The following is a 22,810-nucleotide window of genomic DNA, read 5'->3' as shown; positions in this document are numbered from 1 at the left end:
GACAGTGTTGAGGTTTGTTTAGTTTACAGCTAACGTTAACTCTCCACTCCCAGTCAGTCAGTCAATTCCAAAAAATGGCGTCGGGTAGTTTTCACCTCCTTCACTTCGTTGAAAACACGGGAGAACTTTTGTAGGTAACGTTAACGTTAGCTCTCTAAACTACACCACGGGCGCTGTCCGCAACCACCCGAGATATGACAGCCCTTCAGTGTCTCCTCGGCCGTTAAAGTTCTTCATGCGTGGCGTGTCTGTCGTGTGGCCGGGCAGTGATTTTCATCTCTCTCTCCTTCCCTCCCTCTCTCTATCCACTCTCCTACTGCAATCCAAACAGCACAGCGGCCGTTAACGCAAGTGTAGTAGCGATGTTCGATTCGTGAACCAATCGTTCCTTTGAATCGGATCTTTTGGATGAAACAGTTGAATCGGTCTGAACGAATCGGACTGAATCGGTACGAGCGGATCTTAAATCAGTTATCAATTGTTAATGAGACCTAATGTTGAAGCGAGAATTAAACTACTTTAATAGCTGATTAGTGGAAATATTATGGTGCGGTCACATTAACAAAATTCCACGGTCAAAAAAGGTTATTTGTCTAGTATTGCCAATAGCGATATACATAAGGCACTTTCAAACCAAGCATGTTTTTGCTGGAAAATGTTGCGAAATCTGCGTAAGGAAATCTTTTGCGAAATTCCAGATTACGGGGATTTCTATTGAAAAATATTAACATTCTAGTGAAATATACAACTAGATTGTGTGTCCGTTTTATCAACAGGCATAACGTTTTTAATTTTTAGCGTTTTAATTAAAAAAAAAATATGTTTCTGAACATGCTAAAACATGCTAAAATGTTTTAGCATGCATTAGAATGCATTAGCATTCACATAAAATTTAAAACGGTTCCAAATTACTCTTTTATTTACGATGCATGTCTATAGCAAATTGCACTGGTAAGATACCCATGAAATTAGGCCAAATAAACACTCTTACTATTAAACATTAAAAATATGTATGCGCCTGCTGGTGGCTTTATTTGGAGCATGAAACGCAGGGATGTCAGATATGCATGATGCCATGATGAAAAAAAATATCGCTGAATCACTCTTTTGAATCAAAAGAACCGATTCGTGGGAATGATTCGGACTTCACATCACTATAGTGAGGCGTTCACAACCAGCTGGGCGGGGACAAAACAAGTACCAACTTTTGGAGGTGAGCTGTGTTCTTCAGTAGTAACTGAACTGTATAAGTTATTACAGAATCGTTATTGTCATGGAATCTCAAAATAGATAGGCTTAGAAAAAAAGCTCTAAGCAATTAATCCATGAAAAAACAGTGTATGCCAAAATCATCCATGTTATAAATGTAATCAATGTGCTCCAAGCTATTAGATGTTGCTTACTGTTTTTGCAGGAAATGTTTGGTCTTGTATGGAACAGAGGACTTGTTCAGTGCTTTTATCCTGGTGAGAGTGAGAGACTGCAGATATAGTGTGCTGAGCTTCTTAGCTGATTAACATGTAACATTAGGCTTGGTTTCCACAAATAGCTCTAAGCCACCTGCCGGTCAACAAATTCATATATTCCCACACTGCCCAAATAATAACCCACTCAAAAAGCCAAACCCGAAAAGCATTGCTTTCTTTTTCTTTCTGCTTCACTGTACAGTATAATGTGGCATAACAAGTATCCATGCCTATGTAAAACATGCCTGGGCTGTCTCATAAATGTGACAGACAGGCAAAACTGGTTTTATGAACTTGAGATCTGTTGGTTGACACAAATGAGTCGGCACGCATCCGTGAATATTTCTTTGTAGCCTACTTTATTGTTGACAGGCATTCATTTTTTCATTGTGTTAGCTACTTGCTAAAATAAGATCTGTCAAAATAAATTAAAGTGAAAAATAAAGCTGCATATTAACAAACAATTTCTCAATTAAAAATGGAGAGAAATTTGACACTGTCTCTTGTACTGTTGGAATTTGTGATTCATCCTGTAGATATCTTGCTTTCCAGTTGTGATTAGGGTTGATTGTTATTATATTCAAGGGTTGTTTGTTATTTTTTATTGTATATTATATAAGTGCACGGTTTCTTGCCATAGACCTATAACTTCAACAACTTTTTTCCTGATTCCTTTTGATATAGTTTTTAATAATAATAAAAAAAAATATTGCACTTGAATGAAATAATTATATTATACAGTATTTTTTCATTAGGTGGTGTTTGACAGATTGTGTTCATTAAATTACAGTGAGCACATAGATTTATAAGCTCCTTGGTTTATTTAAGATGTATTCTTTCTTTATTTATTTCTCTCTCTCTCTCTCTCTCTCTCTCTCTCTCTCTCTCTTTTGTCTATGTATATGTTGGTGGTTGATAGGTTGGTGTCTGGAACAGTTTGAGAACAATCTCCACAGTACTTTGAACTACAATATTGGGGAGGGGGTGTGTTACAAAAGTATATTATGTTTACTATGAAAAGCAAAAGCATGCAAGTATGATTTGTTTGCTGCCATTGTTTTTGATTTTTTTGTGTTTCCAGACATAATGGTGGTGAATGTTTACAAACAGCTCCACTGGCTATCAACTTTCTAAATAACAGCTGATCCATGTTCTTTTATCTTTCTTTTTACTGTGGTTGCTGAGGTTGCAGATATCAGTAAGTTCTATAGACTGCCCATAGCTATCATCTCTCATGTAACTGTCTAAACGACTATGGAGGATGCTTATGCAGTCTTGGGATTAATGTAATAGGCTTAAAGTATGTATTTTAAGCATACTGTATGTAGCCAATGTTTCATATAAGGTTTAACCTTACATGTTTACATACAAAGATTATTTAACATCAAATCTACATTTATTTGACTTTGCTACAAATGTGACTTACATTACAATAGCCTACAGTACTTTATTAGTAACTCCTAGTACTCTATAACTTCTACTCTATTAACTAATAATTATGTATGTACACAGTGATATGTTCTCATTTGGTATCATATTCTGCAGTGACTTTTAACTTTATTAAAATTGTTATTATTGTTGTTTATTTGCTTAACAAATATCTACTTTTTTATGGCTCATTTTAACCAACGTTTTATTATTTGTATGGACCTAAAACTACACATAAAACAAATTTGTGCTGCTCTTTTTCCTAGATCTTTACTTTTTAAAGAATATCACATTAGTTACTTATTCTGTATTTCTGGTATATCTGTACTCGAGCTTATGGTCGTTGATAGACTGTTTTCTAATCATGAAACTGTTTAACTACTTACTGAAAGATGTCACGCACAAAATCGAATATTATTCAAGGTTCTCGCCCTCACCGATGTCAATCAAGCAATTTCTGGATTTTGGTGAGTAATGAAATATTGAGATAAACGCAGAGCAGAGAGTTAAAGAAGCGCTACTGATACAATAGAAGGTAAAAAATAAAATAAAAAAACCCATAACTCAAAAGGGAATGTATTAAAGTTTGCTAGATATATATATATATTATAATATATTATATAATATATATATATATATATATATTATATATATATATATAGCCTATATATATATATATATATATATTAAATATAGCCTATCAAACTTTAATACATTCACAAAAACATTTATTTAAAAAAATACACATTTCTTTTTTATGTATGGCTAGTGTGTGCATAGCTGTTACATTAAGATTTTTTTGTCACTGCATAATAATAATAATAATAATAATAATAATAATAATAATAATAATAATAATAATTGTTTCGACTGGTAGTGTGTATAATATATATAATATTTTAGGTGTAACATTCCTTTTTTATTGCCCTTGATTGATTATTATAACCCATGGTCATTATCTATTTGTTGATTATTTATAATGACTTCTTTATGTCTTTCTAATCTTTTGCAGTATACTATACAGTATACAATAGTTGTAATTCTGCTGTAGAAGTGCACATTCATGCATACAGAGACTCAACAGGCGCATCATCGGAAAACAAAAAAATCACCTGTTCTTGCCTCTTGTTTAACCAGGCAGGGAAAATGCATGTGAAAAAACCTCCTACATGTTTCTGCAGAAAGAACTGGAAGTGAGGTTGGCCAATACGATGAGGGAAGTCACCTTGTTGCCAGCCAGTCTTCAGAGCCAGCCATCCATCAAGCTGGTCGAGATGTTGATTATGGTGGGGGGTGCAGTTGTGTTTGTGTTTAAAGAAAGCCATACTCAAGTAAAAGTACAGATATCTTACCAGAAAATGACTTTGGTAGAAGTTGAAGTCACCATTTAGAATATTACTTGAGTAAAAGTCCTAAAGTATGTAATATTTATTGTACTTAAGTACGAAAAGTACATTTTTAAATCTTAAATGTACTAAAGTATTGAAAGTAAAAGTAAATGCAAAATGGAAAAAGAAGCAAATAAATAAATACAAAAAATGTTTATACACAGCTTGAGTAGCAAGATTTTGTATTTTTGGGTAAGAATAAGAAGCACTTTATCTGGTACTTACTGTCTTTCATTCCAACATAAGAAAACATTTCTGGAATCTACATCTGAAATTGCATTTAGATGTATTTACACAGTTTATGTATCTCAGAGGGGACATGGATGCATTTAAACTGCAGTTACAGATGCATAAACAGGCCTATTGTTTTGTATTTGTTTTTAACATAAAAACGTTGAATACTGATATTTGAAATAGATACATATATATTAGTCACAGTAGTGTTTCTAATGCTAAAATATAATTATTGTTTGGATTTAATTAGATTCAAAGATAGATTGCACAAAAGTTTCATCAAAAGCAAGTCTTTGGGAACAACTAGAAACTACTGAATTTGGAAGTCAATAACAACAGAGACTGTGTTAATGTGCATAAAAACAATAACAGCAAGAATGCAAGCTGTTATCAAGGGCAAAGGAAGCCATACAAAATAAAATTTAAAATATAAAAAATAAATGTTTTGTTGTTGTTGTTGTTGTTATTATGTGTGAATAAAAAGTAGTTGTTTTAGTTTATTTGCCAAAAAAACCAATGCAATTTATAGTTTAAAAAAAAGTTTTTGACAGATTTCTAAAATATGTGTTTTCTCTCTTTATTATGACAGATGGTCTAATAAATTTGTTAAGCACTGCGTGTTTGTGTGTGTGTGCCTGTGTCTGTGTCTGTGTGTGTGTATGAGTGATTAGGGTAAAATAGGACCCTATTTACCGATGCTCCTATTATTTTTTTCTTCTTGGACAACCAATCACAATCTTCAAAAGAATGTGTCATATCTAGTAACGGGGTCAGCCTGCCCTCTCACTAAGATGAACATTTTTGTCTTTTCCTTGCTCGGAGTTGCAGTCAGTTTGGTTCTGAATCACTCTTAAGCTAAGATTCCTAGTTAGAAATTTTTAAGCTAAATTAGGTGCTCTCTGAAAGGATTCTGTGAAGCTTTAAGAATATGGGCCCTAGAGTACAACATACTATTTTGTGAAAAGGCTTTATTCCACACTCTTTTTGTTCATTTTGACAGAGGAAAACTGGTCCCCTGACTGAGACTGGTTTCTCTCAAGGTTTGTGTCAGCTAACAGAATTTGGGTTCCTCGCCACTGTTGCTTTTTACTTGCTTTGTTGGGTCAAAACAACATTTAATATTCATTTGACTGCACTGACATTTTCGGATGAGAAGAAAACTTGATCTGAATAATGACTGTATTGTCTTCAGTAGAGCTGCTTTATAGCTGACATTGGCAACATCGGCTCTATTATTGAATTAAGTTTAATCAACATTAAACTGACTCAAACTGACTTAAGCTGTCTTCTTTTATAGCAGCTTATCATTGAACTGAACTTGTTTCAGGATTTTGAACTTTATAGTTATTGAACCGAACTTAATCAACACTGAACTGTTTTGAGCTGAATAATAACAATATTATGAAAGCTGCTTTACAGCAGAAATTGGATTTGCTTCCTATTTGGAGTTTGCATTACTGATTATGTTACTTTCCTGTTTAAAAGTGACGTGACATACAACCAAGTATGGTGACCCATACTCAGAATTTGTGCTCTGCATTTAACCCATCCAAAGTGCACACACACAGCAGTGAAAACACACACACACCATGAACACACACCCAGAGCTGTGGGCAGCCATTTATGCTGCGACACCCAGGGAGCAGTTGGGGGTTCAGTGCCTTGCTCAAGGGCACCCACAACCTTAGGGTTAGGAGTCAAACTCTTTAACCATTAGGCCACGACTTCCCCACACAGTTAACACAGTGAGGTTGCTTTGAAACAATCAGTAATGTACAAAGAACTGCGTGAAGGTGGCTCAGAGGTGTAAAAAGTACTCAAAAAAATTTTACTCAAGTGAAAGTACAGTAACTCAGTGAAATTTTTACTCAGTTAAAAGTACAAGTATCTGTCCAAAACCATACTTGAGTAAAAGTAAAAAAGTACAACTTTAAATTACTCAAGTATTAAAAAATTTCTTTTTTTCTATCATACAGAAATTTGGTTTAAGGAAGTAAACGAAAAAAAAATTGTAGTGGCACAGGTCAAACACATATCTAGTGCAACATTTCATTTAATATATGAACACAAACTAAGAGTTTTAGAAAAAATAATCTCTCTTCATCCTCTCTCTTCTATAATGCAAGTGTATGGGATGTCCAAAAATGAATATGACAGTAACTCATACAACAGTAATGTCCACACACTGATATAACTGCTCCATACAAAATGTTATTGCAACGTTTCAAAACAATTTTGTATGGATCAGTTATATCAGTATGCGGACATTATTTTTGTATTTTGCTTCAGTTTGTCCTGCACCTGAGCCCTATTTGGGTTCGTGGCATGTGCGCACATTTTTTACATTTTTGACTTTCAGTAACTCATACAACCCCTGTAAATTAATCAGTGTCTTTATCAAGTGAAATAAATACAAAAATTACAAATACTATTATTTTAAACTGGACCGTTGTGTTCACTTTGTGATCCATTAATTCCAACTAATGGATCTATCAGAATAATAATAGAATAATGGATAAATAGAAAGAATAATTAATAAACTTTTTGGGGGGAAAACGCAACTGTTACCTCAATATGCTTCCTCAGATATGATGGTGAATTTTGAAGATTTGATTTTGAAGCCAGACATTTATCTGATGAAAGTCATAACTGAAGTAGAAATGTGTGTGCTTGATGCGTGAAAACCTTGATCATTGGTTTTCACATCAAGCACACATTTGAGCTTCCATTTACCATATTTATTGTGCATAAGATAAAATTAAAATGTAATGACTTTTCATAATGAAATAAAATTATAAGGAGTAAAAAGTATTGTTTTTTCCTTCAGAAATGTAATCAAGTAAAAGTACAAGTAGTCAGTTTAAATTGTACTCGAAAAAAATACAAATCCCCCAAAGTGATACTTAAGTAGCCTACAGTAATCAAGTATTTTGGTGACACTCAAGGTGACTTGACTTAATTATTACACGACTGACATATAGTAGTATGAAACATTGATATGAAGTTAGTGGCATAATAATAATAAAAAAAAAAAAAATAAAAAAAAATTTGCCTTTTGTTTAAAGCAATGTTTTAGATTATGTCAGTCTAATCAAATTTTAAAACTGTGGCTCAGACTGGAAAAAGTTGAGCACATTAAATTAGTGCAGTAGACATATTCTGCTTCATTTTCGCAAATCTAGATATTTAGTGTATACTCTGCAGAGTATACATGCTGCTAACTGGTTAAATACTAAGAGTGGTGCATTAATTCGAATGCTAATCCCACAGTGCTGTGTTGAATAGCACATGTGCAGCGTTAGGTTTGGAAAATGATTCACATATGCCACCTAGTGGGTATGAGAGGAATAACAGAGTAGCCCATAGTCAGCAGAGAAGAGCCATATCAAAGTTTTATATGTTATATAATACAAACCTTTAATTCAAGTCTTGTATTATGTTACTTTTTAATGCATGTTTTTTTGGAGAAATTTAGCATTGCATTACTTGCCCACCGTTGGATCCTCTGCAGTGAATAGTTGCCATCAGAATGAGAGTTCAATAAGGTTAAAATAACCATCACAACAATCCACACTTCACTTGCGAAGTGAAAAGCTGTGTCTTTGTAATAAACAAATCCATAATTACGAATCCAACATTTTCAGCAATTTTAATTTTTGGGTGAACTATTCCTTTAAACGTGAATTTATATTCAATATGAATGTTCGCTTCATAATTTGGTATAACAGTTCGAACCTGATTTTGTCTCAACAGCTGAAGTCCTCCAGTGGTAAATAACTCATTAATGTGGGCTTCAGCTTCCTAGAGATCCTGATTAAGATTCGGAGCAGGCACAATGACGTGGTGCCCACTATGGCCCAGGGTGTCATCGAATACAAAGAGAAGTTTGGTTTTGACCCCTTCATCAGCAGCAATGTACAGTACTTTCTTGACCTCTTCTACACCAACCGCATTTCTTTCCGTATGCTCATCAACCAGCACAGTGGGTGACATCACATTTCTGTTTGCCCTTACCAAAAAGTAGTATAGTTCAAGTTTATTTTATTAAGTTTACTTAAGTAAAGTTCAAGTATATTTAGACTTTTTGTAAGTATAAGTCAAGTATACTTAAATGTCATTTTAAGTATATTTCTGAGGAGTACATAAAGCAAATTTTTGAGAAGTACATAAAAAGTAAACTAAAAGCATACTTTTCTATTTTTTAGTTTAAAAGAAGTATACTAATAGCACACTTGAATAAACTTCTTTTTCTTAAGGGTGATAAAAGTTCAGTCAGGACCACCCTGTTTGATTAAAATTATTGTAGAGGTCCTGAACATTATTTTGGTGGCAGGCTTTGCTCTGAAGGGTGCAGATTCACAAGAATGGTGATTAATTTATTATCCCTATTGATCATCAGGACGTTTCCTAAAAACACCTTAGCCAAACAACAAGAATGTTCCAATGATAAACATAATTTGCTAAACAGTATATTTTCCAATAATGACTTTTAGTATGAGCATAAAAGGAAAACTTAGCTTAGCTTATGAAGACACATTCAGATGAATGGAGAGTGAAGTATATCCAGGTGTGGTGAAGATGCTTGATCTTACTGATGTCACACTCCTTCATGTAGGGAGGGTTGATCTTGACTATATTGTTCTCAAGTCACTTCCAGTCAAGCTGCAATGTGATGAATTGTGAGATCAAGATCACTAAACTGAATCTGAAGTGAAATTCGGTGGGGAACAAATCCTTTCATCTGTTTGAAAGCTGGCTGTGTGAGTGTTTGTGATGAAAGTGAGTAGCTGCGTGATAACTGAAATTTTGAAGCTGTCTGGCGCCCAGCTAGAAGTGAGTGTCTGTGTGACACACTAGTGACTGAAAGCTGAAAGTCTTAATGCATGTTTGTGCAACATAACTAAAGCTGACTTAAGGTGGCCTGCCTGAACGACGTTTAAGCTCCATTCATCACTTAGACTACATTAAAGGGATAGTTCACCCATAAATAAAATGTTTATGTTTATCTGCTTACCCCCAGGGCATCCAAGATGTAGGTGACTTTGTTTCTTCAGTAGAACACAGTGGATGGGAATCACGGCTTTGAAAGTCATAAAACATACACAAACAAAACCAAATTAAACCCTGCAGGCTGAAGAAGAAGACGCGAACACGGTCAGGACAGTTCAGACATTGTGGTGAAAATCAGAGGTAAAAAAAACGATATAAATACAGTTCAGTTTCTTGCACAGACCGATCGTTTTGTGTCTTTACACATCAATGTATCATCACGAGCCGCAGGTTTTTAATTTGGTTTTGTGTGTGAATGTTTTATGACTCTCAAAGTCATGATTCCCATCCACTTACATTATAGGACTAACAGACTGCAACGGTTTGAGTTAAAAAATCTCAGTTTGTGTTCTACTAAAGAAACAAAGTCACCTACATCTGGGTTGCCCTGGGAGTACTAAGCAGATAAACATCAAATTTTCAGTTTTGGGTGAACTATCCTTTTAACTAAATAAGACATGTCTTTATATTGTCTCACACCACTTAAGTACTTAAGTAAAGCAGTTTTCTGTTTTATTTTTGGTTTTTTGTTTTTTTATTTGGTGTTGTCTTTTGTATTGAGAAAACATAGGAAGTATGGAGCATGGATCCAATGTGACTGAGGTGGTGAGAGGTGAGAAAAACATACCTAAAATGCATAGATACATAAAATAAACATACTTCTGAAGATTCTGATCTCTTAGCTCAGATGCATATGAGACAGCAAAGATGCTGTGTGAGCAGTACTACATGACAGCACCTGAACTGAACTGTCTTTTAATCTATCTGTGCCTTCCTATCTTGTTTTCCCTCTGTCTGCTAGCCAAAGCTCCAAAGAAGCCTATACAGGTGGTCTATGTGCCCTCCCACATGCTGTTTGAGCTCTTCGAGGCAAGAAAAATTGACAGTTGGCTAATTTAAAAGGAGAAAGAAAACCCGGTAACACTTTACAATAAGGTTCAATTAGTTAGCATTCATTTATGCATTAGTTAATAAATAAATAAATAAATATAAACAACAAATTTTAACATGAATTGAACACAAATGAGCATTTAATATCATTTAAAAATCTAGGTTAATGCTATTTTATAAATAAACAATTATTCATGGTTAATTGGTGTTTAGTAATAATACAGTAGAAGGAATTTTAAAAAACTAAATTATTTATTCAAACATTTTTTACTCAGCTTTTTTCAAGGTATACTTTCATCAAAAGGAGGGCAGTATGAATATTATTAATAAACATCAAGATTGTTATAGCAAACTAAAACTAAAATTAAAACCATAACAAATTAACATATTTGTTGCTTGAAATAAATGTTAACTGAAATAATTTATATATATGTGTGTGTGTGTGTGTGTGTGTGTGTAATGTTTTTTTTACAGACCAAAAGTTTGGAAACATTACTATTTTTAATGTTTTTGAAAGAAGTTTCTTCTGCTCATCATGCCTGCATTTATTTGATCAAAAATACAGAAAAAACCAGTAATATTGTGAAATATTAATTACAACTTAAAATAATAGTTTTTCTATTTGAATATACTTTTAAAAAAAATAATTTATTCCTGTGATGAAAAGCTGAATTTTCAGCATCATTACTCCAGCCTTCAGTGTCACATGTAGCATTGGGTGTTTTTTATGTTTTTTTATGTATTGTTATGATTTTATGATTTTTGATGAGTGTTGGAAACAGTTCTGCTGTCTAATATATTTGATGAATAAAAAAGGTTAAAAAAGAACTGCATTTATTCAAAATAAAAAAAATTTCTAATAATAATATATTTCTAATAATATATTTTCTTTACTATCACTTTTTATCAATTTAACACATCCTTGCTGAATAAAAGTATTGATTTTATTTAAAAAAAGAAAGAAAAAAAAATTACTGACCCCAAATTACTGACCAGTAGTGTATATTGTTATTACAAAATATTAATTTTTTAAAAACATACCTTTTTTTTTCTTTTTTTTTTTTTTTTTTCTTTTTATTCATCAAAGTATCCTAAAAAAGTATCTCATGTTCTGAAAAATATTAAGCAGCAGAACTGTTTTCCAACTTTGATAATGAATCATCATATTAGAATGATTTCCAAAGGATCATGTGATAATGATCCTAAAATTTTTTCAGCTTTGCATCACAGAAATAAATGATAATTTAAAGTATAATAAATTTAAAAACAATTATTTTAAATTGTAATAATATATCACCAATATTACATTTTTTTCTGTATTTTTGATCAAATAAATGCAGGCTTGATGAGCAGAAGAAACTTCTTTCAAAAACATTAAAAATAGTAATGTTTCCAAACTTTTTGGTCTGTACTGTATATATACTAACATATACTATATATAATATATAATATATATATATATATTGAACATTGATAGTGTCATATATATATATATATATATATATATATATATATATATATATATATATATAAACTATTTTAGCTAGTTGCAAAGAAATAATAATTTATGTTAATTTATTATTTAAATCCAAATATTGGCATATGTAGAAATTACCATAAAAAATGTTTTTTTTTTTTTTTTGATTGCTTCTGGCTTCACTACCGTTTGGACGTTCTTGCTTACTGCTCTGCGCTTTGCTTCCTATTTCTGTACTTTTCTCTGATTTTTCTAAGATTTTGCCTCACACTGCCAGTAGCTTACATTCCGGATAGGGGAAAACACAGCTGTCTACATTTAAACAGAAGAGAAAGAAACTGTCTCCTGCTGAATCTACTTGCTGCATGAACTGCTGCAAACTTCTACAAAGGATTGCGGTTCTTGAAACAAAGTTACTTGCTGGACTTCCAAAACAGGCAGAACACTCAGCAGACCGTCGTCACGGACCCCCTCAGCATACAGCCGATGAATCTCATGAATCTAGTGAATCTCAATAGTTTATACTAAGTGTAGAGGAACAAGCCAAAACTGATTGTCACACAAATCGATGGCACAAACAGGGAGCAAGACCCAAAGGCACATGAGACATCAGATTGTCACAAGTTTCTCATATTGCTACCGTAGCATCCTCTACCCCAGATTCAGCTATGACAATGCTTGTGAATACTGGTATTCTACCACCTCCTATACATCTTGATAACAGATTTGAAGCATTAATGAATGTGGGTGAGGAATCCCCAAATGTGATTAAACATGGATCGGATCAGCCAGCAGCTAACATCGCTACTAACAGGCACTTGAGGTCGAGCAGACAGCTGCATTCAGCTCAGAGCGCAGCCGAGCCCAGGACTCTGATAAAGGGCGACTCCATCATCAGAAACATCAGGAACTTTGGAAAATTCTAATGAAGCACAAGACTGCAAATCAAATCATCATCCATGTGGGGAAGAATGCTATTTGGAAAGAGCAGTCAGAACTCCTTAAGAAGGACTTCAGTGAACTCTTTGAAACACTTTGAAGACTTAAAGTTCAGTTGTTCATCAGGGACCACTCCCAGCAAAGGGAACTAATATGTTTTCACGTTTGCTTGGACTGAACACATGGCTACAAAGAATTTGCAGTTTAAAAGAAGTCAATTTCATTGACAACTTTAATCTTTTCTGGGGCCATAGACAACTGTTTAAACTGGATGGCCTCCACCCGAACAAACTTGGTGCAAGAGTGCTAAAGGACAATATCTACTTCTCCCTCCATCATCCTTCAGTAGTGTGTGCCAGACTACTCAAACTGAATGGCACACACACACACACCTGGACAGAGTATGATTGACCACAGGACTTCATATCAGCTTCCAAGTCATCATGTGGTTGACACATCCCACAAGGACACTGATAACACCACACAGCCACAACAAGCACTACTCATAGACACCATCCCAGCTGAGCCCTGCCTACAGAGCTCATCACAGACAGACTGTGACGTATCAGAAAGCTCCAAGACTCAGCACCCAAGGACGACTTTCTGGAAAACAGCCAGGGAAGCCAGGACAACATATCACAGCCCCCGGAAACACCAGAGACACACCCCTGCTCACCAGACACATTATCCCTCTCTCCATCATCTCCTAAGCTTCTCAAAGAAAATGGAGGAAGTGTCTTGGGACCAATGCTGGGACCAAGCTCTCCCACTCTTTTGCTGCAAGCCCCCAGATATAAACTAAAAAACGGTGGGCCCCACAACCACCAAAGCCTGTGGGCCTAGCTCCTCATCCTGTGAGAGCTCTCTGGCCGGAACCCAGTGTGCCTGTAGTTTTCTCTATTTCTGTTTTATCATGTGATAGAAAGTCCAAGGCCTTCTCAACCCTTACCAAAAAGTAGTATACTTCAAGTTTATTTTATTAAGTATACTTAAGTAAAGTTCAAGTATTTTTTAAGTATACTTTATTTAGCAAGTATACAAATATAAGTGTTCTAGTAGTATACTTGTAAGCAGGGGCGTTGCACAAGATCCTGGGCCCTATGCATAGGCAGTCCTGATGGGCCCCCATGAAAATATCCAGGTAAAATAAAATATATTCCAGACTTTTCAAGGGCCCTTTCTTCCTTTGGGGCCCTGGTAATCAGTACCCCAGTCCGACGCCCCTGCTTGTAAGTGTACTGTTTCAATACTCCTTGGGACTAAATTGGCCCACTTTCTAGTGTATGAAAGTATACTTTTAAGTATACTTTAAGTATAACAGTAGCAAACTTAGAGTACACAACTAGTTTACCTCTATGTTTGTAGTTTGTACTGCAATTATACTAAAAGTGAACTTATAGGTATACTGATAATTTACTAATTAAATACTTAGTAAACTTTGAAGTATAGTCTCAGTAAACTACTAATTTAGTAATTTTATACTGCAAGTATACTCATAAGTTTTCTTTAAGTGAACTTCACATCATACTTTAAGTATACTACTATGTCCCTATTTAGGTTTTAATTTGTATGTATTTTGTTATATGAATATCTGAACATACAAAACATCCAAAGAAAGAACAGGGTATCTGCTTGTAAACAAAAACATTTTATTCAAGCTTCATGCATTCTTTTTTTAAACACTTTAATGTGGGTAAGTTTTATAAAAATAAAGAAATAACATTTTTAACAAAACACTGAATAAAGACTATGAATTGGAGTCAGAATGATAATCAAAACGTAGATGGAGTCGATCAACACCCCAAAGCTTGACTGTAATTATTACTGCTTCATCGGTCGACATTATATTCCATAACGTTACAGTTTTGATGCTGTTTTATGTCAGATGATCGTGTTAGATTACATGTGTTAGTATCTGTTGTTTCTTTTTTCTTCTTCACTTGTTTTTATTTTTTAAATTTTTTTGTGGAAATTCTGTGCAGAAGATGTGTACGAGCGCCCTCTACCGTATATAAAGAAAACACAGATTCTAGGAGCACAAGTATAGCTCAAATATATTTAGACTTTTTGTAAGTATAAGTCAAGTATACTTAAATGTCATATTAAGCATATTTCTGAGGAGTACATAAAGCCCATTTCTGAGAAGTATATAAAAAGTTAAATAAAAGCATACTTTCCTGTTTTTAGTTTAAAAGAAGTATACTAATAGCACACTTGAATAAACTTCTTTTTCGTAAGGGAAGCCACATGGCTGACTTGTCTAATCTGCGGCCTGTTATACAGTACATCAAACTAATATTGTTGTTGAGACAAAATGCAATGCCATCATGTTAGCATTTTTAAACATTCACTCACCAAAAATTTATAATTTATAATCAATGACTTAATAACCACAAACAACCTGGATTTTATGTTTCTAAATGAAACATGGCTAGAAGACAGCTGCAGTGCAATGGTCCTCAATGAAACAGCCCCTCCTAACTTTACTTTAATGAGTGTCTGCAGGACTATTAGGAGAGGTGGAGGTGTAGCTGCTCTATTTAAAGATGTCTATCAATGCAGGCAATTGTCGTTTGGTCAGTACTTGTCTTTTGAATATCTAGGGATTGTGTTGAAAGGTGCTCCACACATTTGTTTATCATTATTTACAGGCCTCCAAAATACTCTCCAGCCTTTGTTGAAAATTTCACAGAAATGCTATCAATGATTTCCTCAGAGTTTGACTGTTTTGCTATTGCAGGGGATTTTAATATTCACATAGATAATGCAAAAAACAAAACTACAAAATAAATTATAACGGTTTTAAACACTTTTGACCTGATTCAGCATGTGTATAGACCCACATACAAACATGGGCATACTCTAGATTTAATCATCAGTAGAGGTCTAAACATTTCATCCATTGTTATTAAGGACGTAGCAGCACTATCTAATCACTTCTGTATTTTCTTTGATATATTGATCTCTGCTACCACTGAATCTAGATCTGTCTCTGTCAGAAAGAGATGCATTGATGAAAACATTAGTGTGCTATTTATGGAGGCTATATCTCTAACACCAATCATTTCTGCAGACTGTTGATTGATTCCTTTAACTCAAAAGTTAAGAATGTTATTGATGACATTGCACCTGTGAAAGTCAGCAAAGAAGACTGGCAGACAGAAATCAGCTTGGAGAAAATCAACAGTATAGTATGAAAAGACAATGCAGAAAAGCTGAGCAGATGTGGCGGAAGATGAAACTTGAAGTTCACTATAGCATCTATAAAGGCAGCCTTCATGCTTTTAATGTGAAGCTGCAGCTAGACAAACTTTCTTTTGAAACCTTATAAACAGCAACTTAAACAACACTGACACACATTTTACTACTGTTGAGAGACTGACAAGCACCCCCCCCCCCCCCCCCCCCCCCCCCCCCCCCCCAAGTCAGATTGCAAGTGAAATGCTCTCCAACAGCAAATGCAATGAGTTTGTTTCCTTCTTTTCTGAGAAGATCAAAAATATCAGGAAGGCGATTAGCACATCCCCAAGTTGTGCAGAGGTCAGACAGATTCGACCGCAATATCAAAAAGAAGAAACTGATAGCAAACTTTTGAAAGAAATAGTACAGCACCTTGAATCATCAACCTGTTATCTTGACACACTTCCCACATTTTTTTTTCAAAAGGGTGCTTAACTGTTTGGAAGCAGATCTCTTAGAAATGGTGAACGCCTTACTTCTTTCTGGGACTTCTCTAAACTCCCTGAAATCTGAAGTTGTTAAACCCCTTCTGAAAATGAGCAATCTTGATAACACCATATTGAGCAACTATAGACCAATATCAAATCTTCCAAGATTATTGAAAATGTAGTCTTTAATCAGCTGAACAAATAGTTAATCTCAAATGGATACCTGAACAATTTTCAATCTGTTTCCGACTGCATCACAGCACAGAAACAGCACCCATTAATATAATAAATGATATTCGCTTAAATTCTGATTCTGGTAAATTATCAGTGCTGGTACTACTAGATCTCAGTGCTGCGTTTGACACTGTCGATCATAACATACTACTAGAGAGACTGGAAAACTGTATAGGAGAATAGTAGAGAGTATAGGAGAGCATAAGTCTAAGTGGACGTCCATGACATGCAGAGTCCCACAAGGCTCAATTCTTGCACTGCTCTTGTTTAGCCTGTATATGCTCCCACTAAGTCAAATAATTAGAAAGAACCAAATTGCCTATCACAGCTTTGCAGATGTTACCCAGATTTACCTACCCTTATTGCCAAATGACTACAGCCACATTGACTCCCTCTGCCAATGCATTGATGAAATTAACAGTTGGCTGTGCCAAAAAAATTTTCAGGTAAAAAAGGCAAAAAAGAAGTCATTGCATTTGGAAACAAAGATGAAGTTCTCAAGGTGAATGCATACAGTACCTTGACTCTAGGGGTCTAACAACTAAAAATCAAGTCAGGAATCTTGGTGTGATTCTGGAGACAGACTTTAGTTTCAGTAGTCATGTCAAATCAGTAACTAGATCAGCATACTATCATCTAAAAAACATTTCAAGAATTAGATGTTTTGTTTCCAGTCAAGACTTGGAGAAACTTGTTCATGCCTTTATCACCAGCAGGATGGACTATTGTAATGGTCTTCTCATCGGCCTTCCAAAAAAGACCATTAGACAGCTGCAGCTCATCCAGAACACTGCTGCCAGGATTCTGACTAGAACTAGAAAATCTGAGCATATCATACCAGTCCTCAGGTCCTTACACTGGCTTCCAGTTATATTTATGATTGATTTTAAAGTACTTTTACTCAATTTTATAAATCACTCAATGGACTAGGACATAAATACATTGCAGATATGTTCACTGAATATAAACCTAACAGACCACTCAGATTAATAGGATTGAGTCATTTAGAAATACCAAGGGTTCACACAAAACAAGGGGAGTCCGCCCGCAGTTGGAACCAGCTTCCAGAAGAGATCAGATGTGCTAAAACAAAACTCCTTTGTTTAGCTGTGCATTTATTGCCCAACTGCGTGTGTTCCCTTCTGTGTGTGTGCACTATGGATGGGTTAAATGCAGAGCACAAATTCTGAGTATGGGTCACCATACTTGGCTGTATGTCACATCACTTCAACTTGTTTATTTTTTATTTTTATTGAATGAGCACTGTGCAATGTCTGAACTGATTGCACTATATTTTTATATATAATCATTTTCTATTCTTAACTGTTTTAAACCCATTTTAAACCTCTTTTAATTAATTTTTAATTAATTTTTTTAGTTTTTTTTTTATTTGGTTTTTTTTTGTTGTTTTTTTTTTTATTTTTTTTTTTTTTTTATTTTATGTAAAGCACTTTGAATTACCATTGTGAATGAAATGTGCTATATAAATAAACTTGCCTTGCCTTGCCTTGCCTACCATCAACTTAGATTAGTAAATCAATGCTATGAAAGTATTTTTCATTGGTAGTTCATTGTATCTTAAGGTAATGAATTAAACCTAATTATGAAGTGTCACCAAAACTTTGTTCATATTTTTAGGTGATCTGTAAAGTGGAATGCAATGAAGTGTTTCTCAAGTGATCATGTTTTAGGTGGACTTTTGTCAGCTATTTTATTCTTTTTACTTTCTATACATCTTTTGGGTAAGTTACTGTATTATGCGTACATTTGCAGAATTCCATGCAGGCAACAGTGGAGCTCTATGAAAACAGCAGTGAGAGGCTTCCTCCAGTGAAAGCAATGGTTACTCTGGGAAAAGAGGATCTCTCAGCAAAGGTTCCACACTGTTTCACAAAAACATAAATATTTATGCCGACTTCTGCACTTTATTAATTTGATGTTTATGCGTCTTAGATTAGTGACAAAGGTGAAGGTGTCCCCTTAAAAAGACTGATCATCTTTTCATCGATATTTTTTTCAATGTTACATGTATTTGTCTGATTGAATACCACGTATTGATGTTTCACTGGTTGCTGTTCAACTGGTAAATAATAAGTCTGTATTTGTATGTGGTTTCATGCAACCTGTTTATATTGTCTCTGCAGGCTGGTTTTGGCTATTTACTGCCAATCTCTAGACTCTATGAACACTACTTTCAGGGAGACTTGAGCCTGTACTCGATTGAAGGGTTTGGGACAGATGCAGTAATTCATCTTAAGGTATTTACATTGACATTTCATTTTGTGAGTAATTAATTAATATTTAGGTATTTGCATTGAATGGTTTTCTTCCCACTCTCTCCAGGCTCTTTCTAGTGAGTCTTTTGAGCGTCTTCCAGTCTTCAGTAAGTCAGCGTGGTGACATTATCAGACAGGTCCTGAGGATGATGACTGGAGTAACCCGAGCAGTGACCCACGAGATGCATCCATGTATAAAGCCAAAAGATGACTTTATTGTATCTGCTACTGCTTCCAATAGTGATGGAGTTACAGCAGCCAAGCTTATACAGAACACTGCCACATAAGGAAACTTGATATCAGGCCTTTATAGGACTTGCTTACTGCCATTTATAATGGTCTGAAAATAATAGTTTTACATTAGTGAGAGTGTGGAGGATGTTATGTGGAGAATATAGCAAGAAACAACTGAAAACTCATCTCTTCTGTGATTATGTAATTGCCTCCAATTATTACAATACTAATAAAAATTATGTCTTCACCTTTTCTGTTCTTTAAGTATCCTCCTGTCCTAGCTTTTTAGTATTTTGAATGATGACTGAAACCTTGTATAATGGGCACTCCTGTGTTTATTGGCATCTTAGGATACATTGCTTGTTGTATTCCTCAACTGTAAGTCGCTTTGGATAAAAGCGTCTGCCAAATGACCCCGGGCTGGACTCCTCTTCATCCATGGTCAAAGCCGATTCGGCTATCCACAGTGCAAAGTTAATGTATTTCCTCAGTGACCAGCATGGATCAGCCCCAGGCATGATGAAGTGGATATCGTCCTCTTTTGGAAGGCCAAACAAAGTAGTTTTGCTTTCACAGTGAAACACACAGCGTCTATACGACATGGCGGCGGCGGCAACAACAATACTACAACAAGAATAATAGGTACACCTCCTTTCTTTGCGTGAACATCTGGGCGGCATTATGCAAATTTTCCTACATAGTGACGTAGAGATGTGGGGGTGTGTTAGAACGAGCCATTTTTGGGGGGCGTGGACAAGTCTCAAATTTATAAAGAATATCTCTTTGGATTTGAGACTTTAGTCTTTGCAACTTTACAGATCTTCTTTATTCACCAAGAGCTTGTAAGACTCCAAAGAGAAAGGAAAATTTTAAATCGCATCATATGACCCCTTTAAAGAGCAAGTTAATAATATGCCCCTATAGGCTGGTGCACAATGTGCATACACTTTCCTTATTACACACACAGGGACGTGCAGCACACCAACATTTTTAAAAATAAAAAATGACATCCCGCCATGTAAATAGTGAACCTGCCATGGTGCAAGTGCAGCTGCCTTTAAAGGGGATGGGAGATGAGACTCTGATTGGTTTATTGCAAATTACACCCAAAGAACACCCATTACTCATGAACAGAATAGGGACAACCCATATGTAGACCATGCGCCTGGGCGCGTTGAACGTTCTCCCATCATTAAACTAGCAAAAGTGGATCCGGACACGCCCTGAGTACACCTGCACCGTGCGCTTTAGACCATGCGCTTAGATCATTAAAATAGGACCCACAATGTTACAAAAGATTCTGAATAAATGCATTACATAAATAATATTTACATAAATGTGTAAATCGTACCAACCCAAACTTTTGTAGTATAAATTATAAAATTAAATTTACTATCAAATATATTTCTTCTATTTATGCAATGATATTGGCAAATAATTAAATCAATAATTAGTTGATTAAATTGTTTAGTTTCAGTTTTTTTGCCCAGTGTATTGTGAATTTCAGAATGCATTTCAAATATTTTCGTTTCAGAGCATTGCTTAATTTTACTGAAGAAACACATAATACCCAAGCACTGGTAGCACTTTAAAGTAAGCTTTGGATCCATTTTATGCACAATGGGGCGATATATGACTCATGACTGGGGTAATTAATTGATAACAATTTGTTGCATGTGTGTATTTAGAGCAATGTTTTAAGCACACCTCTCAATTTAGGCATTTATAATAGTATTTTTGTACTAGTTTTAAAATATTTTTGTATTTGTGCTGTATATGTCATTGTCAGTATCCATCAATCAGTCTGGAAACTGGCAACAAATAATATTAGCATAATATTAAATATGTAATTAGTATTTTATATGTGTTGCGTAAGAATGGCTATTTGTCGAGGTTTGTATTAAAACAGGCCAGGTGAGACAAACGTAATGACATGCAACTTTTTTGTTCAAGCTTCTCAATCCCCCACTAGTAGTTAACCATATCACCACATCCCCCTTTCTGAGATCACTTCTCTACATCAAGAACATATATACACAAATAGCTAGATGTAACCATACAATACTTTTTTTTCCCATAACTACATATAACATTTTAAACTTTTTATCTATTCAACATCTTTTTTTTTTCCCAAAAAATTTTACATACACATTACATCCATAGGAACAGAACAGTTTTTCTTCCCTTTTAACTAAGAAGGGTGGGGTAGACTACCCATCCCTTCTACTGAGTGTGGGGGTTTATTCTGCCCTGTAGCAAATCACTCAGTTTTCCCAATAGCACCTGCTAACTATGTACGAAGTCCTTCAGGTACTTTGGGGGTTTCCTTTCTCTAGAAAGATATCTTTTTTCAGGAGTGTTGGGTAGTCCTGGAACATTATCTGAACGCAGAACATCTGGTCCCACTACAGAAGCTTTGTTTTCCAGTTTAGGATGCTGGTATACATCCTGAGATTGCTGCCACTGATGGTGGTGCCACTGGTGTGGGTACTAGGGGACTCCGATTTCGATGAAGAATACCCTTAGGTGAATCCACAAGGTAAGATCTGGGAGTCTCTGCTGACATAATCACAGTCCCTTTTTCTCTAGTGTCACTGATCCACACAGACTCTCCTGGGTGTAACTGTGGTAAATCATATGCTCTGTGTCTTTTATTTAATTGTTTTCCTTGTTTCTCTCTACTAACCTTTTCTTCTTCTTTCAGACGATTCAAGTCCATCCAGCCTGGGTTCAACACTGATGGTATGACTGGGACTGTAGTTCGCAGCTTTCTGCCCATCAGCAGTTCTGCATGACTATATCCATTGGCTAATGGTGTTGCCCGATACTCCATAAGAGCAAGGTATGGATCTGCTGCTTTGCTAAGAAAATCCTTCACAGTCCTCGCTGCCCTTTCAGTTTCCCCATTGGCTTGTGGATATCTGGGACTGGATGTTGTGTGAGAGAAACCCCACTCTTTAGCGAATTTGTTTAAGTATTCTGCACTGAGCTGTGGGCCATTGTCTGACATCACTTCAGTAGGAATTCCATGACGAGCAAACATACTTTTGAGATGGGTTACTACACATGCAGCAGTTGTTGATGACAGTTTTGCTATAATGTCTCTCAGGGAATTCAGTGGGAATCAATGTCTCTTTGAAGTTCTTCCGATGGCTTGCACAAATGTCACACTTCTCCACCTTCCGCTGAAGCTGTGCACTGAGACCTGGCCACCATACTGATGATTGCTAACTCCGTTAACTCCCCAGCAAATTGGAAGTATGGCAACACCATGGCTTCAACTCTTCTTTTGGTCAGCCAGCCCTCTAGGGAGTATTTCTTCACCAGCTGTAAAACTGGATCAGCTTCCTGATGTTGCTGAATTTCGTGAAGACTCTTTTCAGTAGCAGGCAAGCTTGTGACAAGTGAATTTATATACAGGTTCGACTCTTCATCATTTTGCCATTTGTCCCCTTCTACTTCTCCAGGTGCTCTGGAGAGGACATCAGCAGTTGCAATGTTCTTCCCTGGAACATGTAAAATAGTG

At 35.3% G+C, this 22,810-nt stretch overlaps 1 protein-coding gene across 1 annotated transcript; it reads left to right on the top strand.

The window, feature by feature from the left end:
* The first annotated feature begins 3,229 nt into the window (after window positions 1-3,229).
* pdk3b (pyruvate dehydrogenase kinase, isozyme 3b) lies at window positions 3,230-19,281 on the top strand. The gene is made up of 11 exons (XM_042711506.1): window positions 3,230-3,361; window positions 4,032-4,180; window positions 5,517-5,556; window positions 8,292-8,498; window positions 10,128-10,178; window positions 10,254-10,316; window positions 10,368-10,435; window positions 18,548-18,649; window positions 18,728-18,795; window positions 18,870-19,032; window positions 19,118-19,281. Exons 1-11 carry the CDS (start codon window positions 3,259-3,261, stop codon window positions 19,172-19,174), a joined length of 1,071 nt encoding a protein of 356 aa, XP_042567440.1. The 5' UTR covers window positions 3,230-3,258; the 3' UTR covers window positions 19,175-19,281.
* Window positions 19,282-22,810: the final 3,529 nt, after the last annotated feature.

The sequence above is a fragment of the Cyprinus carpio genome, chromosome A21, assembly GCF_018340385.1.
Source record: "Cyprinus carpio isolate SPL01 chromosome A21, ASM1834038v1, whole genome shotgun sequence".
Taxonomy (NCBI): domain Eukaryota; kingdom Metazoa; phylum Chordata; class Actinopteri; order Cypriniformes; family Cyprinidae; genus Cyprinus; species Cyprinus carpio.
The sequence above is the reverse complement of the archived record's forward strand: the minus strand, read 5'-3'. Positions and strand labels throughout refer to the sequence as shown.

Bases quoted from the DNA above. Each gene is read 5' to 3' on its own strand.
- pdk3b (XM_042711506.1), top strand. From the start codon at position 3,259: ATGAAACTGTTTAACTACTTACTGAAAGATGTCACGCACAAAATCGAA. The intron at 3,362-4,031 runs GTGAGTAATGAA...TTGTTTAACCAG, and splicing joins CAAGCAATTTCTGGATTTTG to GCAGGGAAAATGCATGTGAA. The intron at 18,650-18,727 runs GTTCCACACTGT...TATGCGTCTTAG, and splicing joins AAGAGGATCTCTCAGCAAAG to ATTAGTGACAAAGGTGAAGG.